Source organism: Triturus cristatus, chromosome 4_1 (assembly GCF_964204655.1).
Source record: "Triturus cristatus chromosome 4_1, aTriCri1.1, whole genome shotgun sequence".
Classification (NCBI taxonomy): domain Eukaryota; kingdom Metazoa; phylum Chordata; class Amphibia; order Caudata; family Salamandridae; genus Triturus; species Triturus cristatus.
The window spans coordinates 251875604-251898096 of NC_140585.1; the positions used below are offsets into that span (position 1 = coordinate 251875604).

General features: G+C 51.9%; 1 protein-coding gene across 1 annotated transcript in view; it reads left to right on the forward strand.

Annotated features, from left to right (window-relative positions):
* Positions 1 to 22493, forward strand: part of NUP205 (nucleoporin 205) — an 839084-nt gene that overhangs the window by 738029 nt on the left and 78562 nt on the right. The window contains exons 37-38 of the mRNA XM_085651995.1: positions 13766 to 13894; positions 14469 to 14595. Coding sequence (XP_085508121.1) covers positions 13766 to 13894; positions 14469 to 14595 — 256 coding nt within the window. The remainder of the gene's footprint in view (positions 1 to 13765; positions 13895 to 14468; positions 14596 to 22493) is intronic.

The window sequence follows — 22493 nt, forward strand, 5'->3', positions numbered from 1 at the left end:
ATCAAACGGCTGGATAAGGTATTCTCGATGTCCAGGGGCTAGCCAGCCCAGCGCGACGTCATCCAGGTACGAGTGAATGTCGTCCGTCTGCACCGCGTCTCTATTTCTGTAAAGGGGCGTATAATAATCGAGTAGGATTTCACTTATGACCGCCGTACCATAGTGAGCTTCCCCTGCCTCATCGAGCATCTCTGTGATATACTCCTGGCTCAGCTGCGCAGCTAACTTCTGAGCGAGGGAGCGGCTAGGTCGACACCCCCCTCTCCCCCCCCCCCCCCCCCCCCCCCCCCCCCCGCCCCTCTCCATAGTATTGGGCCTTACTACGTCTGGAGCGATGTACCATCTCTTGGTCAGCAGTTTTGTTGTGCTCCGTAACCAACTCGCGAATCTTAGACAGCGTTTCAGGTAACGGGTTTATCTCAAAGGCTCTTTCTAGGGCGGAAATATCCGTCGCCAGTTTGTGAATCCTGCGCCTCATATCTCACAGTACTCCAGCCTGCGCTCCTATGCAGACCCCTCTGATAGTGACCTTGAAGGTCTCCCACATTGTACCTGCGCTGTTCACTGAGCCAGCGTTGTCCCGGAAAAAATTGCGGATAGCCTCCGCAACCATGGACCTAAAGATCAAATCCGTCAAAGAGGACGGTTGCGATCGCCACTGGAATGGCGTCCTTTCACATGCCGGGACCTGCAGATCAAGGAGCACTGGAGAATGGTCTGATAACGTCCGGGCCAAGTGACGCACCCCAACCGCCCAGGCACATGCTGCTTCCGTGGCCAGCCAGAAGTCCAGGCCGGACCACGTCCCGTGTACAGATGAAATAAACGTACTCTCTCGCGACCCCGGGTGCTGTAGACGCCAGACATCCCTCAGACATCCAGCATCCGTCAAGCCAAGTAAAGCCTCCGCAGCTTGTTTAGGCCGGGCACAGTCACTACCCATCCGATCCGCATCCATATCTAAACAGACATTAAAATCCCCTCCCCATATGATGTCAGCATCAGGGAACCCTGAGATGCGGCGCCACACATCCACGAAAAATGCTGGGTCGTCAAAATTTGGCCCATACAAATTCACAAACAGAACACTCGTCCCGCCCAGCAGGCCATGCACCAGTGCAACTCGTCCCAAGTCATCTACCTCAGTGCATATAACCTGAAAAGGTACCCCTTTTTAAATCAATATCAACACTCCCCGTGCATACCTAGAGTAGGAGGAAGCTATGCGTGTCCCAGCCCATCGGACCCCCCACATTCTTTTCTGACGATTTCGTAAGATGAGTCTCCTGCAGGAAGGCAATCTGAATATTCATTCTGTCTAAATAATAAGCAAATACTGCCCTGATCCTTTTGGGGGAATTGAGGTCTCGGACATTCCAGGTTAAAAGGCGTGTGTTTCCACTCATCTGGTCAGTGGATTGCGATAGAACCAAGCAATTGGAGATATTCGAGACATTTGTGGGCTAGTACAGTGAAAAAAAAGATAAGGTGCAAAGAACACAAAACATACAGTGCCACAGGGTGCCCTCCCCTGTGCAACCTCTCGTCCCCCCTCCCACTTCAGCGTCCCCAACTCGCCAAAGCCATCCCAACCCACCCCCACCTCTCCCCATCAAACAAACAGTAATGTAAACCTTAGTTGGGGTATACCCATGCAAGGGTGCTTGAGTGCAACTATCCTCCCATCTAGCAGGAGATGGCTGAGCAGGGCACTGTAGCTGTGCCTGCAAAAAACGCTACCATGAGACCCACACCAGAAATAAAAGCATGTGTAACACAGTTAACCCAAGTCAAGTCCACAGGTGCGTGAGAATGAAACAAGACTTACAGATAAGTAACTGGTCATGGGTTAACGTTAAAACCAGAGGGGAATTAGAGATATCCAGGCAGTAGGAGAGTCCTGCGAGTACCCCACATAGACCTACTGTTCCTCCGCATCGGACGGTGTTCGAGATTCACAACGCCTTCTCTTAAGGCGATTGGCATGTTCTAAGGCTGCCTTGCGGTTTTTGAATATGTGAGAGTCTCCATCCGGGCCAATCTTTAATCGGGTGGGGTAGGACCCCTTTGGACTGCAGACATTTTTTGACATCCGCAAACTCCTGTCTCGCCGCCTGGACCGCAACCATGAAGTCCGGAAAGAAGGAGAGTTTGTTGTCTTGGTGTTCAATGGTGCGTTTCTCTCGTGCCAAGCGTAAAATTGCATCACGGTCCCTATAGTTTAATACTTTTGCAATAATGGGGCGAGGGGGAGTTCCCGGAACCGGACGAGCAGCCAGCGAGCGATGGGCCCATTCTACAATGAACATGGGAGACAGCTGCTCTGCACCAAAAAGGTCCGTGATCAGTGTTTCAATAAAGGTCTCCATTTTGCCCACATTGGTGGACTCCGGCAGCCCAGTGATACGGATGTTATTACGCCTGGAGCGTGCTTCCAAGTCCTCATTTTTAGCTTGGATGACGGACAAGACTTTTTCCATGTTGAGGGTTTTACCGGCGACATCACTTAGGCCATCCTCTGCTGCAGAGACTCGGTGCTCGACTTCCCCCATGCAGGCGTTCTGATTTTCCAGTTGTGAGGACATGTGGTCGAGCCGATGATTGACAGCTGCCATCGTACCCTCGATAGTCTGAAGCCTGCGCAGCATTGCCAATAGCGTGGCCTCGAGGGTGGAGGCCCCCCCACCCTCGTGCGTCAGCTTCGGAGTCCGAGGCGGCTTTCTGTGGCGTCTTATTAGGCCTTTGTGCCTCAAACGTGAGGCGAGACTGGGTCCTGTCTGTTCTGCCCATGTTGCCCAGATACCGAGAGGGGCTAGGTGGAGTCTGGCCCCCTCAGCGTCCACTGTAAGAACCAAGCAGTAGTCCACAGGCACCTCCACCGCCGTCCACTCCCCCAAGCGTCCACAAGGCCACGTCTCAAATGTGTGAGCCCCCACCCGCACATCAAGGAAGGCAAGCAGTAAATTGTTGATGGTAAATCAAAATATAGGCCCCAAGGAGATTGGCAGAGACCGCAATTCAATTGAGGTGGGGAGCGATTCAGACCCCCCACTGGAAGCGAGGCACTCCCACCCACTAGAGGCGGAGCTATGACGCAAGGTTGCTCGAGACCCAGCCCAGCAAGAATCCCGGGCCGCAGGGAGTGCGCCTCACCCCAGGCTCCGCAGTGGCAGCACCAAAGCCCAACTCACGCAGGTGGGCCGGACAGCGGTTGCACTCCGATGCCAGCCAAGCATCAGCGCCAAGGGAGCGTCCGGCAGGTGTGGGCAGGCAACTCAGATCCAAGCGCCGAACGGGTAGAGCACCAGCTGGTCCCAGGCCAGGCCCCACAATCGCAGCAATTAGGGTAGTTGAGACCACCACAGCTTCAGATGCTAGAGGGACTACGCGCTCGTCTCAATGACACCGCCCGCTATAGGCAGTAAGTGGCCAATATGATGAACGTGCACGCAATGTGTCCCCCAGCGAGATGACAGTTAATAGGACAGATGGGGCCCGGTTCAGTGTTGTATGGGAAGGCGCGGACTTGCCTCTTCAGATGCTGGCAGGAGGTCGATTGCTGAATGCCCCTCTAAACAATGGTCCGCTCCAATCTTCTCCAGCGAGGGACCAAGGCAGGACTCCCTCGGAGGAGGGAGCCGCGTGCCAGCCCTAATGCGGATAGAGCTACTGCCGCACACAGGGACCTCCCGGGCCACCCGTGCCCCCCAGCACCCTATCGCGGCTTGCGGGACGGCACCCACCTCCGCCGACACGGGCCTGCGCTAGGCTGTGCCGCACTTACCACCTCAGGCGCCGGGTGCACAGGGGCCCGCCTCCACCGCAGCCACTAGGGCTCTCCGCTCCCGCGGTTCTCCTCACGGCCGCATGGGGCCCAGAACGGCTCCTCCAGCAGGCGTGATAACGGCAGGGGCAAAGCTCCGTCCTCTGCAAACCAATCCCCGATGGCAGGCAGGCTTCCACAAAGCACAGAGGGCACACCGACCCATCGACGGCAGCCCGTCTCAAAGCTCCCCGTGCGCCGCCATTTTGAGGTCACTCGTCAGCAGGCCCTAGTAGCAGGTATTCCACTGTTCCTGCGATTGTGGGCAGCATCAAAGGGCACCAAGTGAAGCAGGGGGACTCGTCAAATGCACCCCTCTGTGCTGCCGGATGACAAATTTTCAGGCTGATATTAGTCGGATCTCGGCTCAGCCAGGCGGAGCCTCACTAGGGTGCGTCCATTTTGCCATGCGCTTTCTAGAACGCCTCCCCCCCCTCCCCCCGGGAAAATATACTTGAGTGGCTATATGCCAGTGACATCTTTCTAAAATTAGAATTTGCTGCTGCATAGTTGGGAGTAAAAGACTCGGTGCTGGTTGAACGATCATGTGCGCACACTTATGGGCTTACATGCACAGGCCTTGCAAGTGGAACTACTAACTCAGCCTTGTACCTGTGCACATGTAGCCTGCCGCAGAATGGACATTTAATTAGTTGTTTATGGCCTTTATGGACATTTATAATTTAGGTCGGCATTAAAAAAAAACACTTTTCCACTCCCCTTTGAGTGTAGTGTGGGTCTGTAGTGCTTCACTGAAGTATGGAGTGCTTAACTGTGCTTAAACTGTAGGCAAACACTGCACCAAAGTTACAATTTCACATTAGCTGAACCTAGAGTGAAGTTTAACATGTGCCTCCCTAGTTAAAGAAAGGTCCAGAGTGTAAATATAAAACTAATTTATTTCTTTAGTCTATCATGGGCTCTTGGTAAAATAGCATCTGCGGTTGATTTAGTGCTCATGCACTGTTTGACCTATGCCTATGGACAATTAACTTCTTCAGTCTTTGAAAACTCTGGTAAGCACTAATCTTATTGGTGAACTCTCATGTGTTTTACATTTCATAAGAATAAGCTTATCCACACTTGTTAAAGATCTCTATAAAATATATATTTTTTAATTATTGGATTTTTATATATTAATTTGTGCAATACCATATAGTAACAGAATTCAGTTGTCATTAATTATTCCACCATGTGTTTCGCGACCCGCTTCCTAAGGGCATTTTTTTTTTTTTTTTTTTAAACAATTGAGTCCAATGTGTTCCTACACAAGAATACATGATTTGAGGTGTAGATTCACGTAGTACTTTTCTGAAAATTAACAGTGAAAGCAAGCAGGAAAAAAAAAAAATTCATGTCGGTCCTTCACAACATGATTCATTATACACTATTCATTTTCAGAACATTACTGAGTGTACACATTGGACTCAGTTGTTTTTTTGGAAAACAAAAATGCCCTGAGGATGCGGGATTCTGATCTTCTGTTGGCCAATTCACCTTGTATAGGTTTTCTGTAGTATTGTAAGACCGCGTCATCCTATACCTGTTAATCCATTGTGGCAGAAGAGAAAGGAGAATTTTGAAGGGAGCATTATGCGTCGGCCCATACAAACTCAATTTTGTCTTCTGGGAAGGGATTGCACTTAGAGCTACAGACAGAGCATTGGGCAACCTTTTCTGAGCACCCCTTTGCTTTCGTGTTCTTAACTGTCCCATTGTTCCTTTCTACTGTGTCCACGGGCTCTGGGTGATAGGCACGCTGAAAACGCGGGTCCACTCGCGGGTTACATACTGCCTGCACTACTGCTGACACAGTGTGTTCCACGGTCTGTACTGATTCAGATTGACATCCCGAAACGGGGGGTAAAATCTCTGTGTAACCACCTAACTACTGTAATGGCATCAGCACAGGGAAAAGCTTCCACCGATCGTGACAGCATGCATATAACAATACCCCAATGCTTTTTTTCTAGTGAGGCACTTTTCCAATTCCCCATGCACCATTTTTCCAACATGGTGTCTGGTTCCATTGTAAGTTGCCTATTTACTAATGAGACATACTGATATGCCCATAATACCTGCTCTGCTCTGTTTTTTATACAATGATAAGCATTCTACCAACAACTGGGAACTTCATCCCCGAATGCCGCCCTATCTGCAATAATATTTTGCCTTTATTTGTCCCTTCAGCAGTCTAATTAAGCCCTATATGGTCATTTATTATTGGTAATATTCATATGTATTGGTCCTAGGCAAAAAAAGTTTTAGAATTAGTTTTCGGTTTGTTACACTTGGGACACAATCTACTCCATTCTTATACATACGTTACTCTGAACTGGACCTATTGGTCAACATACCATTTCAAAATTATGGCTTTTTTCACATTGCACAGGTTTTATCAACCTAGCCTATGCAGTGCACAGGGGTAAAAACACAGCCACGCCTGGCTCTGTTCACATTTTCTTTTGGCTAGACCGCATGAGACATTTTTTGTTCAAGACTGAACACTTGCTGGAAAATCCCTTGATGGAGAATCCTTTTTAGCTTCGAATACATACTGATTCATACACGTCCATGACCTGTCCTGCTCACGGAATACGTTAGGAAAATATGTAATGCCTATCATTCTCTTTCCATAGCAGTGCTCCCACTAGTGGGCTTCATTGCAATTTCTGCTTATTCTTGTTTTTCAGATTGTTGTGACCTCTGTTATATTTATATTAATTTTACCCATCGAAGGAACTGCAGGTATTTTTGGTACCTGAGCACCGTACTGTACCTTGGTCCTATATCAACCTTGCCGCTGTAATCATTAACAATCTCCCCGTGCTCATGTTGATTTCAAGTGTGACTGTCCTTGTTTCCTCAGATTATTTCTACCTACTTTCCCAAAATATAGAAGCATGTGTGTTTTTCAAAGGAATAGTAATTCCTTTCCCTTAGTGACACCTACTAATCTCATGATTTTATAATTTAGGGGCCACGTTAGTAGCTTAGTTAATACCGGTGTTTTCTCTCTAGCTGCATATAGATCCTATCATAGTTCCTTTATGACACCATTTAAAACCCATATCCCTGAAATCACGAGATTTAAACAATTAATATTTTACCATTCTGGAGAGGTACCAGCAGATCCAGTGTCTTTATCAATTTGTCAATATGAGCAAATTGTCTAATATAATCATCCTTTGCCCATCAGCCCTTAAGAACCCAACTTTGGGGCTCATTACAATGGAAGTAAGACCGCCACTGTCAGCCTGTCTCTGGCGGTTTCACCGCCATCGGTGACTGTATCACCGCCCTCCACATTATGATGGCGGGCGAAGGTATGACCGACCACCACGCATCGGACGGGCTCACAGAGCCTGTTGGTGCATCGGAGGGAGCCACAATCCCTACAATGGTTGCAATGCCTGCCAGGCACCGCCATAGGGATTATGATGTCCCTCCCTGCCGGCCGTTTCATGGCGGTTTACCCGCCATGAAAAGGCTGGCGGAAAGGTACATTTGGGCCCGTGGCGGGCCTCCCTTACTCCCGGCCGTCAGACATGGGACTTGGGGGCAGGGGGGCACATATTGTACCCCCTTACATATCCCTGCACCATGTGGCAGGCATCGCAGGGATATGTGCGGTGTCCCCTTTGCATTGCGGCGTGTCCGGCATTATAATTGGTATGTGCATCCCTCGATTGTAATTACTAAATCTAACTAGGTTCAAGGGGTTTACGTAGATCAGATGCACATGCCATACCAAATCTGAAAGAAACACGTTAGTTAGATTCCTCACCTTAGAATATCCCCAGGCGTCAGACTGGATCCGGAAGATTTTTCGTCAGCAATACCCCTTGCGCGTCGCTAGGCGTCGTCTGCGGCTCCGCGTCCGTCGTCGGCGTCGTGCGCCGGAATGACGTCGTCGGAGTACTTAGACGCCGCCCTCGCGCGCTGACGTCAGTTCTTCTTTTTTCCGCGCCAGTAAGCGCAGATCCGGGAGAGCTACCCCTTTTAGTCTTTTTTGACTAAATCTTTTTTGATCACTTTTGATCCTTGTCTGTCGACATCTGGTGCCGGTAGGATGCCTGGGTTCAAGGCTTGCGAGGATTGCCATCGACTGATGTCGGTGACCGACCACCACCGCCGGTGCCTCTACTGTTTAGGCCCCGACCACGACGCGGAGTCGTGTTCCGATTGCCAGGCCCTGACTTCGAAGGCTCAGCGGGAGCGGTCCCGCAAGCTTCTCGAGCTTCGCCACTCGGCTCCGCGTCGTGCGCGATCCCGGTCCAGGAGGAGGTCCAAGGATCGCTCGCGGAGCCCTAGCCGACGCCACCATCGATCGTCGGGCTCCAAGTCGTCGGGTAAGTCCAAACGCTCTAAGAAGTCCAAGCGGCGACATCGCTCTTCGGACTCCCCTCGCCGGTCGCGCGACTCGGCCGAGGGTCCCAGTGGTTCCGCCCCCGCGGCTCCGGCGGAGCCGCAGGCGCCGCGCCCGTCCCCATACCCTCCGGTCCCTGGGACTAACGCGACGCCGGCGGAGGTCAGTGCCTTCCTCTCGGCCATGAGGAGCCTGGCCCCGCCGTCGACGCCCGCTGGCGCACCTTCGGGCCCCGCGGGCTCGACTGGGCGACCCTGCCTGCCGGCGGCTTCGGCCCCGGCGCCGTCGACGACTCCGGTCTCGACGCCGCAGGTCCCCGCGGGGCCCATGCCTGGGCCCCCGTCGACGCCGGTTGACCTAACCACTCCTCCACCGGCGCCGGCGCATGAACCACCGACGCCGTCACCGGCGCCGCCGGCGCAGACGCCTACACCTCCGGTGCCGCCGACGCCGTCGCCGTTGCTGCCGACGCCGGACGGCGTCCAACCCCAGTTTAGCCCTATTCCGGACCCGGCGCCGCACCGGCGTCGACCGACGCCGCGTCCGGCGCCGCTTGAGACCCTTCATCTCTACAGTCCGGCTCCGATCATTCCTCCTGTTTATCAGGAATCGGACGACGGGGGCGACTGGGAGGGGTTTGAGGGCCCTCTGGCTGTTCAGTCGCAGCTTTCACAGGACTGGGCAGATGAACTGGGGGAGGCCAGTGGTCTTGATACATCGCCAGACACTGGATTCACTTCTCCTCCGACTGTGGCTTCGGAGGAGGGTGCAGCATTTTCTGTGGTGCTGCGCAAGGCGGCCGCAGCCCTTGGGCTCGAGCTGCCTGCCGTGGCTGTGAGGACTAACATCCTCACTGAGGTGCTTCAAACCGCAGCAAGCTCCACTGAGCCTCTGCTGCCGTTCAATGAGGCCCTCACTGACGTTCTGCAGGGCACCTGGTCCAAGCCCTCCACAGTTCCTCCTGTGGATAGGAACATCGCCAGGCGCCACCGCCCTGCTCCGGGCGACCCCAGTTTCCTGTCCCAACACCCCACCCCCGAGAGTCTGGTTATCCAGGCCTCTACCTCCCAATCCTCCTTCCCGACCGCTCCGCCGGACCGGGATTCCAAGAGACTCGAGCAGTTTGGCAAGAAACTGTTCTCGTCCCTTAGTTTGGGCCTGCGGTCTTTAAACACCGCCTGTCTCTTGGACCGTTATTCCCATTCTCTGTGGGATACGGTGGAGGACGTGCTGCCCCTGTGTCCGGAGGAGGTCCGGACACGTCTTAACCAGGCTTTGGCCGATGGGAGGGATGCAGCACGGCACGCCATACGATGTGGGCTTGACACCACGGACTCGCTGGGTCGGGCGATTTCCACCACGGTGGCACTCCGTCGCCACGCCTGGATGCGGTCCACGTCATTTTCCGGGGATGTCCAGAACACCCTCATGGACATGCTCTTTGATGGCACTCGCCTGTTTGGTGAGAAGGCGGACAGTGCGCTGAACCGCTTTAAGGACTCCCGGGCTACGGCCAAGTCCTTGGGCCTCTCGGCTCCGCGGGCGCACACCTCCGCTTTTCGCCCCTTTCGTGGCCAAGGAAGGGGCGCCTCCTCACGTCCGCCCAGCCACCAGCCGCAGAACCAACCTGCGCGTGGTCGCGGACGTGGTTTCCGCCGTGGCGGATCTGGAGGACGACGTGGTCAGCCCACATCCACCCCGGCAGCATCCGCCTCAAAGCCTTCCTAGTCCGAGCTTTCAGGCCCATTCCACGCCAGTGGGTGGCAGAGTTCGCCATCACCTGCTCCACTGGCGGTCCATTACATCGGACAGGTGGGTGCTGCAAATCGTCCGAAGGGGCTACTCCCTCCCCTTCGAGACGACCCCTCCAGCCATGCCACCGCAGCTCCACCGTATCTCGGGGGATCATTTGAATCTTCTCCGCGAGGAAGTTTCGGCCAAGGGGGCCGTCGAGCGCGTTCCGAGTCCAGAAGTAGGTCGTGGTTGCTATTCCCACTACTTTCTGGTTCCCAAGAAGGGCAAAGGGGGCCTACGCCCCATCTTGGACCTCCGGAACGTCAATGCCTTCCTCCGAAAGGAAAGGTTCAAGATGTTAACCTTGGCTCAGGTTCTAGCTGCCCTAGACCCCGGAGACTGGATGGTAGCGTTGGACTTGCAGGACGCATATTTCCATATCCCCGTCCTGCCGGCCCACCGGCGTTACCTGCGGTTCACGGTGGGCCACGAGCATTTTCAGTTTACCGTGCTCCCCTTCGGCCTCACCAGTGCCCCTCGGGTGTTCACGAAAGTGATGGCGGTGGTCGCAGCTCATCTGCGCAGATCAGGGGTTCCAGTCTTCCCCTATCTCGACGACTGGTTGTTGAAGGTGGGCTCGCCCCAGGCAGTCGTCTCCCACCTCCAGACTACGGCGGATCTCCTGCATTTGCTGGGATTTTCCATCAACGTGCCGAAGTCACACCTGAGTCCCTCTCAGAAGCTCCTCTTCATCGGAGCAGTTCTCGATTCGGCGCAGTTCCGGGTCTATCCACCGGAACAGCGGGTCCGGGATATACAGGCCCTGATTCCCATCTTTCGGCCTCTATCCTGGGTTTCGGTCAGGCTAGTGTTGCGGCTTCTGGGGCTGATGGCCTCCTGCATCCTACTAGTGCATCTCGCCAGGCGGCGCATGCGGGCTCTGCAGTGGGACCTGAAGTTTCAGTGGGCCCAGCATCACGGCAACCTGTCCGACCATGTCTTGATCTCGGAGGGCACTGCACAACAGTTGCAGTGGTGGCTCACGGACCGCGATTGGGTCATGGGCAGGAGCCTCTCCCTTCCCCAACCGGAGCATGTCGTAGTGACGGATGCGTCCCTCCTGGGTTGGGGTGGCCATATGGGAGAGGCGGAGATCAGAGGCCTCTGGTCTCCGGCGGAGTCTCGTCTCCACATCAACCTGTTGGAGTTGAGAGCGATCCGACTTGCACTGAAAGCCTTCCTTCCCTCTGTCAGGGGCAGTGTCGTGCAGGTGTTCACGGACAACACCACCGCCATGTGGTATTGCAACAAACAGGGCGGGGTGGGGTCGTGGACCCTTTGTCAGGAGGCTCTGCGCCTCTGGACGTGGCTGGAACACCAGGGCGTCACCCTAGTGGTTCAACATCTGGCGGGCTCTCTGAACGCCAGAGCGGACGAACTCAGCCGCCGGTGCATGATGGATCACGAATGGCGTCTGAACTCCGAAGTGGCGCAAGGTCTCTTTCTGCAGTGGGGAGAGCCTTGGTTAGATCTATTCGCCACCGCAGAGAACGCGCAATGTCAGCAGTTCTGCGCGTTGGAATTTCCAAGGCGGCACTCGCTCGGCGACGCTTTTCGTCACGAGTGGAGTTGCGGTCTGTTGTACGCCTTTCCGCCTATACCACTTCTGCCCAGAGTGCTGAAGAAGATCAGGCACGACCGGGCCCAAGTCATCTTGGTGGCTCCGGATTGGGCACGAAGATACTGGTATCCCGAGCTACTCAGTATGTTGACCGATCCCCCGATACGTCTGCCCCTTCGGGAGGATCTTCTGTCGCAGCAGCAGGGGACGGTCCTCCACCCGAACCTGTCCAGCCTCCACCTCCATGCGTGGAGATTGAGCGGCGGCAGTTGATGCCATTTGACTTGCCTCCTGAAGTCTGTGATATCATTCTGGCAGCCAGGCGTCCCTCCACAAAGACGGTATACGCCTGCCGGTGGAACAAATTTGTGGCATGGTGCACAGCAAAGGCTGTGGATCCCCTTTCCGCCCCTCTTTCTGAGGTTCTTCTCTTTCTTCTTTCTCTGGCCCGGCAGGGCTCTGCCCTGGGCACCCTGAAAGGTTATCTTGCTGCCATCTCCGCCTTCTTGCGGCTTCCTGATCAGCCTTCTCTTTTCAAGTCCCCTGTGGTTACACGCTTTCTGAAAGGCATTACTCACACGTTCCCTCCTGTCCCTTTTGTAATGCCTCAGTGGGACTTGAATCTGGTCTTGACATTCCTGATGTGCGCTCCCTTCGAGCCTCTTCACAATTGTCCTCTTCGTCTTCTGACTCTTAAGACTGCTTTTCTGGTAGCCATCACCTCGGCTAGACGGGTGAGTGAGCTCCAGGCTTTATCTTCAAAGCCTCCTTTTCTGTCTGTTCATCCGGACAAGGTTGTCCTTCGGCCTCGTCCCTCCTTTCTTCCGAAAGTGGTGACTCCATTTCATCTTGGGCAGTCTGTCACCTTGCCCACCTTCTTTCCGCCTCCGCATCCTTCCAAAGAGGAAGAGAGGCTCCACCGTCTGGACCCAAAACGTGCGCTCTCCTTTTATCTGGACCGCACTAAACAGTTCCGGGTGGACGACCAGCTTTTTGTTGGGTACGTGGGCGCTAAGAAGGGGAAAGCTGTGCACAAACGGACCATCTCTCGGTGGGTCGTCTTGTGTATCAAAATTTGCTATTCTTTGGCAAAAAAGGACCCTCCTGTTGGGCTGCGTGCCCATTCTACTCGGGCCACAGCGGCTACTACTGCTTTGGGGCGGGGAGTCCCTTTGCAGGACATCTGTCAGGCGGCGACGTGGGCTTCGTTACACACGTTTGCCAGGCATTACTGCCTTGACAGCCAAGTCCGGAGGGATGGCTTCTTTGGCCGTTCTGTCCTCCAGGACTTTCTGGTGTGATCTTGGTTCGCAGACCCACCACCGGGGATGGTATTGCTTGGGTATCTATTCTAAGGTGAGGAATCTAACTAACGTGTTTCTTTCAGATGAACAAGTTACTTACCTTCGGTTACGATTTATCTGTAAGAAACATTAGTTAGTTAGATTCCTCACCGACCCACCCATCCTCCCCGTTCTGCGAACTGACATCTAGGGTTAAGGTTATCCTTTTCAGGCCCCTAGATTTTATTTTTGGCACCAGTGTCGGTCTTTGCATGGCTCTGCGTTCCTGGCGCGGAAAGCTATGTACAAGAACTGACGTCAGCCCGCGAGGGCGGCGTCTAAGTACTCCGACGACGTCATTCCGGCGCACGACGCCGACGACGGACGCGGAGCCGCAGACGACGCCTAGCGACGCGCAAGGGGTATTGCTGACGAAAAATCTTCCGGATCCAGTCTGACGCCTGGGGATATTCTAAGGTGAGGAATCTAACTAACTAATGTGTCTTACAGATACATCGTTACCGAAGGTAAGTAACTTGTTCATTTTGACCAAGGTTTCATTAAGATACAGATTGGGTTTGTTGGAGTGGGCATATTAAACAGCCCTTTCCCCCCTCCCCCCCCCCTCATCAACCTGTATTGTACACACTCGAGCTGTAACTGAGGTTCTAGCTTCCTACTCTTGAACTAAACTTTGACTGTTAGACTTTGCTACCCCTGGAAAATAAAGTTCCAAAGAGTAATGTTGCTATCCAGCTACACTGCACCCGTACTGGTGATCGTGGGACAGCAGTGGTAATGTTTTTGTTGTGGTATTTCTCTGGGGTTTTGGATATGGATTAAAAATGATCCATTGGTGTTTAGAAGAATCATACTCTAAAATCTATGCATTTTTTGTCTGAGACTAACTGCTGTGCTCTGCTCTTCTGTTACAGCGCCAGTGCTTGGGCTTGTTGAGCCGGTTTGGGGGCTCTGACCGCCTGCGCCAGCTTAAACTGCAGGATGAAAGCCCTCAGGCTGACCGGGTGAGCAAAAAGGATGAGACTGAGCTGGCCATGCAGCAGGTGAGGAGTGGAGACCAAGTGCTTATATTCACTCTTTATTTTTTCATAGCACAGCCAGGCTTGGTCGGAGTGCTGTACAGAGACTTGTGATAACATTGCCTGGATTCCAGGAATCTATACATTTAGTCCAGGTAAGGACACATTACAGAAAGGAGCGAAATATAGACCAGGGAGAAACTGCAGTTAGATTTGATAAAGACAACTGTTTACATGCTTGCCAAAGTAGTATGAATACCGTAAACTGTAGAAGTAGAGGTTGCAGTGCAAAATATTACATAAAGGCGAAAAAAATATTCTCGTTCTGTTTGGGCATTCCTTTTCTTACTGGAAAAAAAAATAAAGAGGAGGAAACAGGTGAACTGTACGAGGACTGAAAACAGTAATGGAGCAGAACTTATAATGTGTGTTTTATAGTGAGGTGTAGGGCCTAGCGTTGTACCTCTGACCTTCAAGTAACTGCCGCCCAGTAGAATGTTGTAATACAAAGTCTTGTGAGTAGAGAATGCTTGAAACCTCCACTTTAATTTGCTCAAGAAAAATGCTGTGATTTCAGTTTCTGGTCTTCTCTTCATAGATCTGTTCCAATGTCATGGAGTACTGCCAGGCCCTCGTGTTGCAGAGTGCCCCTACTTCTCAGCACTCCATCTGCCTTTTTACTCCCAGCTTGTCCGAGACCGCCACTAGGGAGGGGTCCAGGCCAGGTAAGCAAAGCTCACACTTTTAATCCTTTACATCATAACTGTGTTGGTGTCTGCTAGAAGCTGAGCGGTGAATGTAACGTACTTTATAGTGAGAGTGGTTGATAATCAATAGTGTATAAGCAAAACATGGAAACGTTTCTATATTAACTTTATAATAGGTAGCTCTTTCGATCCATTCACCTTCTCTTAAACATTTTCAGCTACTGCAGCACTAAGTAGTCCAGGATTGCCCAGGTCATGGAATCTTGCCCATGTCCCTCTGAGAGAACTAAAAGGGCTCCATAAAGCTCCTCTTCACACCCAAGTTGTCTATTCTTTGTTCATCAAGATAGATGCTAAGATCCAGGAACTCAATCCTTCCTTGATGTTTTTGATATTATTTCTTCAGTACCATGTTGCTGCGTCTGTCTGGTTCCATAATGCAGGAGTCTATCCTCGCAAGGCTTTCTCATGCTTCCATCAGATGTGCCCCCCCCCCAGACTACTAAGGTGTGGAAAGGCAAATTTCGATGCTGGAATATTGGGTCCTGGTACTTAATCTTGCTCTCAGTTCAGTGGCTGAAAGTACCCTAAAGTAGCACTCTCCAGGTAAACGTAAAATCTAAATGGTCAAGCACTGCTGATCTTCCTAGAGGTACCCTTCATAATTTTGATTCAAGTCAATCTGATATTGGGCAGAAACATCCTAAGTGCCTCTACAATCATCATCTTTTGAGAATGCGTCAAAGCAGTACAGGGATTGTTACTACCAGTGCAGAAGGCTTTTGTAAATGCCATGCATGGCTCAGTTTTCATAGCCTGTCCTAAGTTGCAACACCACCCAAAATGACGATAAATGCGCTCACGACATCACCTGGCTCCATAGTGCTGATTATCCTCCAGGGTTCTCCAAAGTCAGTCCTAGAGAGCTGAACCCATGTCAGATTTTGAGCACATCCCCATTTAGATCAATGTAGTTTTGCAGCGTGAATCTTTCTGGATTCACTATGCTGTGCATTGTTCCGCCATCTAGTGGTTGGGTCTGGAATTGTAGCTTTTATTTATTTTTATTTTTTTTCCGTGGCCCAGGTGGGTGTCGACGTACCACCATTTGGTGTCCTTCGTGACGTCGACACGCTTCCTCCGGAAGCTCCCACCTTTGGTCGCCATCTTCAGATTCTTTTTTCCGCCGTTGGGTATGGATCGTTGCCGAAGAGTTCCAGAGTTTTGGAAGAGGAATCAAGGAAAATCACAGAAAATTGACGAAAATCAACTTTTCAACTACAATGGACTACAGGTCAGGTAATTGGAGCGACGAAGAAGGCGACTTACGACCTAAACCTCGACGTTCGGAGAATGCGCTCGCAGTGATGGACAAGACACCGTTCAAATTTTGCACCAATTGCTACCACAAGTACTCCCGGAAGGATCCACATCCTGTCTGCAACCTCTGCCTGCCGCTCGACCACAGCAGCGAAGACTGCAACGCGAGCTTGGCGTATACACCCAAAACCCTCAGAGTAAGGGAGAGGCAGAGAAGGGCAAACCACAGCATGCACGGGCTAGGACCACCACCATCACTCCGAGACTTGAGCCTCTCCAGTGGAGAGGAGGACAACATCGCGAAGGACTGGAGAACTGCACGGTCGTCGAGGTCCATAAGAAGACATCGAAGGAGGTAAGAGAGTTGTCGACCAATAAGCACTCGAGCGACACTCGAAAGGGTGAAGCTAAAGCCCCGAGCTACACTCGTAGAAGTGAAGCTAAGTCCTCAAAGGGAGCTCTGCCGCCGAAACACTCGACAAAAGCATCAGCTACCAGGGACAGTCAGCCAAGCGGATCCTTCGAAAAGGACTCCCAAACGGAGAAAGCTCTCGAAAAACAAAGATCGTCGAAGGTTGCCCTCGAAAAGGACACCTCGGCGCCGAGGAAAGAAAAGCCGGCATCGTTGTCGACGGCCCCGAAGAGACGCGCTCCAAACCGCAACGCCGTACATGCTGCCGAGATGGAGAGGAAGAAGAGGAGGGTTGAGGCCGGAATGGCGAGCATCCTGCAGAGTAAAAAGGACTTTGACGAGAAGATGAGCCAATACACCATCCCACCGAAACCCGTGCTTGAAGCCAAAAGGGACGACGAGGATGCGGAGCCGCCGAAAACGCCGAACCAGTCGAGGAACTGGGAGACAAAGACTACTATTTTGTGGGAGAAGACGACGAAGATCTGCAATACTACCGGGGCTCGACGTCCTCTGAGGCACAAGACATGGAATGGCAAGATCTCAAAGCCGAATCGCCGGAAGAAGGGGTAGACACCCTTCGAGGCCCTCGCCGCCAGACGACATAGAGGTCTACAAAATGGTCGTACAGAAGGCTGCACAGACCTATGGCATGAATATGGAGGAGGAGAAGCCCAAGGCATATTTCCTCCTGGAGACTCTGCCTCAACAAACTAGGAGCCAATTCCTGCCCATGCTCCCTAGTGTGCTGGATCAAGGAAGAGAGGCCTTTAAGGAGCCAGCAGTATGCAAAGCTGTGACCCCTAGAACTGAGAAGAAGTACAAACATTCTTCTAAGGACCCTGCATACATCCAAGGGTCAGTGCCAGCCAACTCCATAATTGCAGCTACGGCTAGGAAGAGGGCCAATGTACCCACTAATGCCGGACCACCTCCAGACAAGGAAAGTAGGAGGATGGATCTCACAGGGAGAAAGGTGGAGGGAAATGCGGCTATACATTGGCGCATCGCAAACTCAAACTCCCTGATCAACAGGCACGCATACCAGCACTGGAATGAAGTGAGGCAGCTGCTAAAGCATCTACCAGACCAGTACCAACAAAGAGCAGCTCACCTGGTAGAAGAAGGGAAGCACGTGGCAAACACATGCCTAAAATCGGCATTGGTTGCTGCAGAAACATCGAGCAGGCTAATGATGATAGGAGTGACCGAGAGAAGACACGCATGGCTCAGTATTTTGGGATTCAAGCCAGAGGTGCAAAGCAACATCCTAAATACACCTTTTAATGGAGAGCAACTGTTCGGCATGCCAGTTGACGACAAGTTGACGCAACTCAAGAAGGACAACGAAACAGCAAGGCCCATGGGAGTGTTACAGTTCAGAGGAATGAGAAGAGGAACACCCACGAGAAGGCCGGGTGGTAGAGGAGGCAACGTGCCTACCACATCGCACCAAACGTTCCAGCAAGGCTACCAAGGTAACAACCAAGGCCAGCAGCAGCAGGGACAGCAGAACTGGCAGTACCAGCCCCGGGGACAGTCCTTTTGAGGGTGCGGACACGGAAGAGGACAAACACAAAGAGGAGGCCAGCAGCCCTCAACCAAGTGACTCCACCACAGAACAGGCCCCCACCCTTGCAACACCTCGGGGTGGGAGGAAAGACACAAAGAAGAACTGCAGCCGAACGTTCAACGACAAGCAGTACCTCGAACACTCAACACCGGTAGGGGGAAGCATAAGAGACTTCATCCAGGAATGGAGGAAGGTCACATTGGACAAATGGATACTAAACATCATACAATACGAATACTGTATAGAGTTAGAAAAGCAGCCTCTGAACAGAAAACCAAGAAGCACGGCACACCTACAAAGGCAAGGAATACACTCATACTCCTATCTCGGCGACTGGCTCGTAAAGGCAAGTTCGTACAGACAATGCAAACTACACATCCAGCAGATCATGCTAACACTGACAAGACTGGGTTTCTCGATCCATTGGGAGAAATCGTCAACAGAACCGGAACAAATCAAGATATTCTTAGGGGCATAGATAGACACCATACAGGCCAAAGTGTTCCCCAGCAGGAAGAGAACATTGGCGATACTGAAGGAAACACGTCATTACCACAAGGGGCAAGTTCTGACAGTGAGGACGGTGAGCAAGCTGATGGGAATGATGGTGTTATGCATTCACCTAGTCCAAAACATTCGACTACGCATGAGGCCATTCCAGGAATGGATACAGCAGCAGTGGTCACAGGCAACTGGGAGCTTGGAAGATCTAGTGGTTGTCACACACGCAGTGCATCAGGAAATAGCGTGGTGAAACAAACAAAACATATCACAGGTGAAACCATTCAAACAACCAGCTCCAACAGTGACCATCAAGACGGACGCCTCCCAGCTGGGGTGGGGCACGCACATGAACAAGCTCAAGGTGAGGGGACTATGGTCGCAACAGGATGCGGTCAAGCACATCAATTACCTGGAACTAAAAACAGTGTTCCTAGCCTTAAAAGCATTTCAGAAGGAGCTGTACGGAAACAGGGTGTTGATCCAAACAGACAACACCAAACCATGTTCTACATCAACAAACAAGGAGGAACACAGTCAGTAGCGCCATCGAGGCTAGCACAGGAGATACGAACATGGGCCATTCCCCTGAGGATAGACCTACTAGCGATACATCTCTCAGGGAAGGACAACGTGGAAGCAGACAGACTCAGCAGGCAGACGTCGGCATCCCACGAATGGGAGATCAACCAACAGGAATTACAGAAAGTATTCCGGAAGTGGGGTACACCGCAAATAGACCAATTTGCAACACACCAAAATGCAAAATGCCAACACTTCGCATCCACACAACCAGACCATCAGTCACAAGGGAATGCGCTATGGATAAGTTGGTCAAAGACATTTGCATAGGCTTTTCCCCCGATACCACTGATGCACAGGGTACTCAGCAAATGCAGGATCAGCAGCATGTCACTGATACTAATAGCACCTCAGTGGGCCAGACAGTCATGGTTCTCACAAATAGTAGAGATGGCACAGGCACCAGCACACAGATTCCCAAGACGAAGGGACCTGTTAACAATGCAGAATGGAAGGGTGCTACACCCAGAGCCAGAGAGCCTCAGCCTGGCGGTATGGCTCCTGAGGACCTAGAGTTTGCACACCTCAAACTACCGGCGAGCACAATGGCAGTGCTCAGAGAGGCAAGAAGGCCTACCATAAGGAAATGCTATGTAGCAAAGTGGAAAAGATTCTCAGAATGGTGCATTAGAGAGAAACTGCAAAGAAAGATCACAAGGGAGTCAACAGTACTAAAATACTTAACACATCTACTGCAAAGTAAACTCAGCTACACATCCCTAAGTGTACACTTAGTGGCGATTGTGGCTTACACAAGAGGAGAAACGGGGAAAAGTTTCTTTACCTCACAAGTAGTAAAAAGATTTCTAGAAGGAGCAAATAGGATTGCACCTCCAAACAGAATGCCAGCACCAGCATGGAACCTCAATGTAGTGCTGAGCCAATTAATGAAAGTACCATTTGAGCCGATGCACAAGGCTACACTGCACATGTTCACGCTAAAGACGGCCTTCTCAGTGGCCATCACATCACTACGAAGAGTACGTGAGTTGCAGGCGCTAACACTTCATGAGCCCTACCTGCAGATTCACAGTGATAGGATTGTGATGAGAACAGACCCACACTTCATGCCAAAGGTGGTGTCTCGGTTCCACATCAATCAAACCATCCAAATACCTTGTTTTTTCCAAAAACCAACCACAAGCACAGAGAGGGCGCTGCATGCACTAGCCACCAGGAGGGCGGTGATGCACTATATAGAGAGGACAAAGGAGAAAGGAGTGCAGAAAGACCAAACTCCTCTGTTTCCTTTGCAAGCAGTTTTTTGGGACGACCGGTTACCAAAAATACCATTGCACGATGGATTGCACAAACCATACAATTGTGCCACAAACAAGCAGGGCAATTGTTACAAGGAGCAGCTCATGCTCACTCGACGAGGAAGAAAGGAGCAACAATTGCATTTCTGGCCAACACACCAATTCAAGACATTTTCCAAGCCTGTAAGAAAGTGGCTCTGTATTTACTGCACCAAAGTAAGGTTCAGTGTGCACAGAGTCCACAGTCCCCAGAGGTTTGGCAGAGGCTAAAGTTAGATATAACCTTACTCTCTTGGTAGCTTGGTCGAGCAGTAAGGCAGTATCAGAGGACAGTGTAAAGCATTTGTTGTACACACTCAGCAAATGGTCTCACCCACTCAAGAACTGAACTCTAGGCCAATTGTTTTGTATATAAAAATATATAGTAGTTTTATTTTAGAACCAAAAAAAAGGTATCAAAATACTTTCTCAGAATAACATGCTGTAGTTGTATACTTTCAATAAGCAATAGACTTTTAAATGCAATAGTTAGTTGTTGCAATAGGTAACACAATTCAAACACAATTATAACATTGAGCTCAATGGAAGTTTTTAAGTAAAGGCAGTTTCAGTTACTTTGCGTATGATTTTCTTACTCAGGGTTGGATCCTGGATTCAGCCCTGGTGCATTTCCTGTAAACAGTTGAAAGAAATCGTTTTTGTTACACAGGCGATTTTTTAGGAATATTTGTATGTTTCAAAAATCGACACTTAGAAGAATTTCTGGCAAAAAACAGGCAGTTATCCTATTGAGGAAAATCAAGTTTTCGGCTTTCAGGTAAGTACTCGACTGGCAGAGTTAAGGTTCTGGGCTTAGACTCAGGGGTCTCCCAGGGTCAGGTAGGTACAGTTGTTACACCCTCAGCGGCACAGTGGCAGCCGGGTGCAGAGAGAGTTAGGCCCAATGTTAGCCTATGGCGGGCAGGGGGCCCTTGGTTGGTGGCTGCTAGCAGGCAGGCGGCTGTGGTGCTTGGCTCCTGGTCACTTACACAGGGCAAGTGGGGATGTAGAATAGGATAGATGTTGCACTCCCTGGGGCACTCAGGCGGCTGGGTGCAGGGTGCTTTTGAGCCCTCGGGCGCTCTATGTATTTCAATGGAGAAGCTACCAGATGGACAAAGGCTGCAAGCTCGGGGACGGAGATTCTTCAGGTGTGACCACCACTTCGAGAGGTTAGTTGGTGAGCTGTAGGTCAGGTAGGCACCCAGGAGCTGGGCACAGGGGGCCGCAGGGCGCCGGGTGCAGGTGTGTCTTTTCGCGTCAGGAAATCTTACCCTCTGCTGGTCGCGGTTGGAGGGGTCCCTGGTTCTGAGGCTGCAGGCGTCGTCAGGAGTGTCGAGGAGGGTCCTTGGGTGCTGGATTCTGGGTCACAGTCGCCGGGGGAACGTCCTCGTGGTCTTAGTCCACTCAGGCACAGGCCGGGCTCGGCGGGTGCAGTGTGCAGGAGTTGCGGTTCCTGGCTGTCACCAGGGGTTTGTTACTTGCTTTGAGCAGAACCACTGCTCATGGGAGTCCCGGTCTTTTAGAGTCACAAGGCAGGCAGGTCCTCCGGGGTTTTTGAATTTGCTGACCACTGGAGACGCCGGGGTTAAGCAGGAGCAGGTTCGAGGGTCGACAGGCCTGTAGGGCTGGGGCCAAGTCAGTTGGTGTCTTCCTCTTGTAAGCAGCTGCACGGCAGGTCTTCTTTCTTCTTGTTCTTCTTGCTTGTTTCGGATTCGGGATCTGAGGAAGGAAGGTTCAGTGTGCCCCTAAATACTAAATTTAGGGGCGTTACAGGTAGGTAAAGGGCAGGGACCAATGGGTCCCTTCTCTGGGGTGGGTACACCCCCTTATTCTGCCACTCTCCAGTGGGAGGGGGGCAGGAGCCTAGTCTTGATTGGGCAGGGCTCCCCATCTTCGTGATGGCGAGAGCCTGGAGATGTGCTTCACCTCGCCTCCCCCACCTGAGGGGTGGGGTTGGCAGAGGCTGGCACACCCCCTTTCCTCACTTGGGGTTTCCCGCCAGTCTTCCCACCAGAGTGGGGGCTAGCACTGGTGGTGACCAGTTGCTGAGTATAGCAAGTGGTCTGGGGAGGCTCACAAAGGCGCCATGCCTTTGAAGCTTCCCCCTGCCCATCCTGGGGGAGGCGACCTAGCACCTTGCCCAGGACGTGCATTGTTGCAGTCCCAGGAGAGCGGATGGCTCTCTACCTAGGGGTCCAGCAACATGTCTGCTGGGTGGCAGCCTAGG